The sequence below is a fragment of the Octodon degus genome, unplaced genomic scaffold, assembly GCF_000260255.1.
Source record: "Octodon degus isolate 3935 unplaced genomic scaffold, OctDeg1.0 scaffold00260, whole genome shotgun sequence".
NCBI lineage: Eukaryota > Metazoa > Chordata > Mammalia > Rodentia > Octodontidae > Octodon > Octodon degus.
Window position 1 is genome coordinate 2,450,552 of NW_004524836.1, and position 5,336 is coordinate 2,455,887.

Consider the following 5,336-nt stretch of genomic DNA (forward strand, 5'->3'; position numbering starts at 1 on the left):
TTTTTTCATTACCAAAATCAAACTAATTTGGTTGAGTCAACATAAGTTTGCTAAGTTACTTCCTGGTAGTGTCACTTAGTAGTGACACTTCTGGGTAGTGTCAAACTTCTCAGTGTAACACTTTGACATTTCAGAAGTAAATTACATGCAGAAGCATTTGGCAGGGATTTGATCGTGATGTTACTCTTTCAGAATTGCTGCTTTTGTCTACTGACTGCCAGTCTTCACTTCTGTACTGCTTTTTATGTTGAAAATTCTAATAATTTATATGGGTTCTGCAACAGAAAAAGATTTGCTTATTCTTAGCCTGAGGAAAACACTTTCTATTTGCTGTCAACAAGAGAAACAAAAAAAAGTTAAGCCCAGGAAATTAAAATACCTTAAGGTCTTCTACAAAACTGTAATAGTAGTCTAGAAAAGCAAATCATTTAGCTATAAATGATTTCACCAACTTGCCCTCATCCTCCAGTGGTCTACTCGTGCTTGAAATCACTTATACTGAACATTTTATCTTTTGATCTCATACTTCAATAAGTAAGGAGAATCTGTATGTTGTAATAATTATCCAGACGGTAAAATATGAGATTGAGTTCTTAATTTCAGAAGTCAGACATCATTGTGCTAAATCACACCTCTCACTTTTTATCCCTAACTACTTTAGGCTTTTACTTCTAAAGATTAGTATTGAGCAAATATTAGTGGTCACTGAAAAGGAAACATTCCTTGTTTCTGTCACAAAGTTTGAAAGTAAATTGTTTTTGTGTAACTTAGTCAATTGTGTGTGCTACTTTAAATCCTCATTCTGCTGCCTCTGAATCATACTACAACATACTCACTGATTTCAGAGTTTTACTTTACATGCATCTTGCTGGCAAATATGGAATATAAATAGTTCAAATGTGACTTGAATTCCTAGCTCTTAAAAGATTCTTCCACATGCTAAACTGCCATGGATCATGATTTGATTTTTTAATAACTACCCCTAAGTACTGTCAGTGATTTCAAAACTAAATAAGAGCGAAGAAAAAAAGTTGAGTGTTGGGGGTAAATCTTTATAGAATCAGTTAATTTAAAAACAAAAATAGTTTTTCACTTTATTTTTAAACTGTTTTTCTCTATGATTTGTAGGCTTTTCCTAAGCCCAGTGAAGAGAAGATTAAGTTGATTCTCAATCAAAGTGCCTGGACTTCTCAATCCAATACTTTGGCATCTTGCTTGTCTCGGCTCTCTGGAAAATCTGAAACTGGGAAAACTGGTCTTATTAACCTAGGAAACACATGTTATATGAATAGTGTTATTCAAGCATTGTTTATGGCTACAGAGTAAGTTTAAATCTGAGGCTTTTCTTTTTAACTACGAACTTCATGCATGCTGATATAACAAATGTAAGAAGACAAGAACTAGCTACATGATTGTTTGTTTGTTTTGCAGCTCTGGATATTGAACATAGGGTCTTTGCACTGAACTGCATCCCCAGTCCTCTCTTTTAATTTGAGATAAGGTCTTGCTGAGTCGCTAAGTTGCCCAGGCTAGGCTCAAAGTTGGAGTCATCCTGCCTCAGCCTCTTAAGAGTGCAGGGATTACAGGAGTGTACCACCACACCCAGCTGCAACATACCCACATGAATGTTAACCTTTCCATATAACTGCTTTTAATTCTCAGAAACTATTAAAATGTTACCTTATATAAATTGTCCTTGATTTATATTACACCTTGCATTTAAATGCCACTTTTAAAAAATTTCTGTGATTTGGTATTTAATAGTGTAACAGAATGATTGAGTGTCTTCCAAAGTATTGTGTCCTTCTCTGCCTCTCTGCTGTTATGCATGTCTTTGATTTTATTGTATGGTCTTACTGGATTGTTTTTAGCCTATATACCTCTAGAACAAATCCTGTTTAATTTGGTGGGGGGACTTTTTTGTTTGTTTTCTTACATTTTTTGAAATTAGGGTCTTGCTATATAGTCTGGAATGGCCTTGAACTCATGGTATAACCCAGGCTGGCCTCAAACTTGGAGCAGTTCTCCTGGCTCAGCCTCCCGAGCACTGGGATTACAGGTGTGCGCCACCATGCCTGGCTTGTATTTAGCTCTGTGTGCTCATAGGTATTTTGCTATCAGATCAGCAATTGTTTTCTGGCTGTGTAAGAAGCTTCACCTGTGCTTCTCACCCTAAGATGGTCCTTACTGAGTAAGTGTATACTCCACTCTCGCTGCATTTACTCCCAAGTCCATTTTCTTTTGCAACCAAGCAAGTAGGAAATCAGATTGTTAGGTATAGGAATGCCATCCATAGTGCTGCATAACTATGATGAACTTTTCCTGACAGCAAAAAAAGGGCTAATACTTTCTCTTCGTACCACTCAAATATTCATTGAATGTGTCCAAAGATGTTTGCAAGTAGAATTCCAAGCTTTTTTAAGTGGTTAATGTCCACCTAGGCAACTCTTAAACCATTATAGCTAGCTTTAGTTTATTTCTTAGCCCCAGAATATATTATGTGCACTCTAATGTTTTGAGCTTTTGTTTTGCTTTGTTTTAATTCTTTCCTTTATTTGATATAAAATGATTTTAACTCCTGAAATTTAATTTTTTTGAATATGGTTTAGCATTTGGTTTGTATTTGGAATTTTTTTTTTTTTTTTTTTTTTTAGGATTCACTTTTAAACATTAAGTAGCAGTAGGCCTACGACTAAACAATCAGTATCTCACCACCAGAAGCGTTCTAGCCATCTCATTCTACAGATGATAGAGAAAGCAGAGGTATAAAGCAATGGTGACTTCCAGAACAATTCAGAGAGGACATCTTATTGCATGATGGCCAATAATACTGACTCAGAATGGGAGGATGATATTTTTTTTTCCTTAGGTAACATAATTTTTTCATTATAAATATTGAGCATAAAAATCAGACACATTCACAAGGTAATTTGTTAACAATTTTTTGTAGATTATTACAGAACTTTTTTATACAGTTATAAATCCATATGTAGTATAAAAACAATTACATTGTTTCCTTTAAAAGAAAACTACTTGCAGCTGGGCATGGTAGTACTGAGGCAATAGGATTACCACAAATTCAAGTAAGCCTGGGCTACATCTTGAGTTCAAGGCCAGCCTAAACAGCATAGTGAGACCCTTTCTCACACAAAAAAGTGCTCTGAAACACTATTTGCAGAAAATCCTGTTTCTATATTGTCTTCTAGCTACTTGAATGTATTGGCACTACAGATCTATGGTTTATCGTTCTGAGTAAACAAGAGTCCTGTGATTTATTTAATATTAGATTGTTTTCCTCATAATTGACATCTGTCCATCCATGTGCAGATAAAGGTTTTAGATGATGTGAAATTGCTCCCCAAAAGAAGTGGCATTTTGAATTTACATGCCACTGACACTCCTGTGACACTTTGCAACTAGCAACCCTTAATGTCACTAGTACTTTTAAATTTTTCCCAATTAGGGAAATGCCTTTTGGGGATTTTTTTTGTTTTGTTTTCCCAGCCTGGCCTTGGACTGTGATCCTCTTCTTCCTACTTTAGCCTCTCAAGTTTCTGGAATTATAGACACTCACCTCATTTTGTTTTAATTTACATGTAATCAATCAACCATTGTCAAGTTTTTTTCTGTTCGTTTGTTTTCTTTTCTGAATAATCTATTCTTTGTGTATCTTTCTGTTTTTTTTTTTTTTTTTTTTCCTTTTTTCATGTTCATTTAAATATTTTCTGTGTAACTATGCTGCATGCTCTCTTCTGGTCCTGTGATTCAAATTTGTGGAGTGTTTTGTTTGCAGTGTTTTATGTCATCAAATGGGCCATCTTTTTCACTTACTGTATCTGGATTTTAAAAACCTCTATAAATTTCTTCTTTTTTCTTTCCAATATGTCTGTAGGATTGTATTTTACTTCTAAATTCTTATTCTTACATGTCATTTGATAACATAAAATCTTGTCTACCTTGGTTTATTTCAAAATGGATACAATTAATACACTTTAAATCACTCTAACTTTACAGTGTTTGATGACAGCATTTTTTTCATACAAATTTGAAACAATTTAAAAGCTGCTTAATTTATAAATTAACAGCTTAACCTAGGCATTACTCAGGTTTTCTGTTTTTAGGATAAAACACTTTACACCTAGAGCTTTGTAGAGGACAAAAGGTTTAATCTGGCTCAGTACTTTAAGAGATTTCAGCCCAGGGTTGGCTGGCTGGGCTGTGAATCGTGAATACGTTGGTGGAAAGGCAGAGTGGAGGCTGCTGCTCACCTCGTGGCATCCAGGAAGTCTACAAGGCGAAAGCCAGGCCCACGTGCAGTCCCAAGGTCATCCTTCCGTACCTGCGTCCTGCAGCTAGGCCCTGTCTCCTCCATAGCTCATGCAGCCTGTAGATGAAGTCCGCCTCTCACACAAGCCAGCCACCTCTCCCAGAGTTTCTTAATCCCCATCCAGCTGGCAGTCTGTGTTAATTGGCATAACAGAAAATAGGAATAGTGTGGGAGAGCACGCAGGCCATCACAAGACCATAAAGCAAATTCATTTAGTGTCTCTCATCTCCCCTCTTCACTGTGTTGTGTACAGGCAGGTAACTTTGTTAGGCAAGGGACTATCATGTAAGTGAAGTTTTGGTTGGAGGAAGATAGTAAGTTCTTGAACCAGCTTACTTTTAGCTTTTGAAAAATACTACTTTAAAAAAATGTATGTGTATTTGCACACAGATGTAAATCACTATATTTTCTTCTTTTTCAGTTTCAGGAGACAAGTATTATCTTTAAATCTAAATGGATGCAATTCATTAATGAAAAAATTACAGCATCTTTTTGCCTTTTTGGCTCATACACAGGTGAGTTTATCTTTACGTAGTATGTATATAGTAACTACATTTGGTTCACATTTTTAATTAATGAAATTGTCATATATCTTACCTTCATTGAGAATTCACTTAGAAGTACCAAAGTCACTGCCTAGAATATATAGATACTGTGGTGTGCCAAAGAACTTTCAGTTTAGGTTTTGAGCACACACATATAAATGATGCATAATATTTACATGTAAATTAAAGTTTTGTCTTTTGGATTTACTTTGATTGCTTTATCTCATAGGGCATAAAAAAATATTAAAAGAATAAGTCCTGAAAGGAAGAGAAATTCATAATTGATAGAACTAAATTGTTGAGAATGCTTGGTTTCCTATTTACTAGCTAAGAAATATCTCAAGTATAATTTCCTAAATGGAAAAGAAAGTCTAGATAGGAGGGAAAAGAATTGGCAGAGTTCCTAACTGCCATGCTCACATTCCATACGTGTACTTAGCAAAGGAAATTTAAAAACAAAAAAA

General features: G+C 35.1%; 1 protein-coding gene across 2 annotated transcripts in view; it reads left to right on the forward strand.

Moving 5' to 3' along the window:
• The window catches only part of Usp38 (ubiquitin specific peptidase 38), a 35,875-nt gene that overhangs the window by 16,657 nt on the left and 13,882 nt on the right, over window positions 1-5,336 (forward strand). For both annotated transcript variants that reach the window (XM_004646209.3, XM_023706485.1), the window contains 2 exons: window positions 1,129-1,322; window positions 4,749-4,842. In XM_004646209.3, coding sequence (XP_004646266.1) covers window positions 1,129-1,322; window positions 4,749-4,842 — 288 coding nt within the window. The remainder of the gene's footprint in view (window positions 1-1,128; window positions 1,323-4,748; window positions 4,843-5,336) is intronic.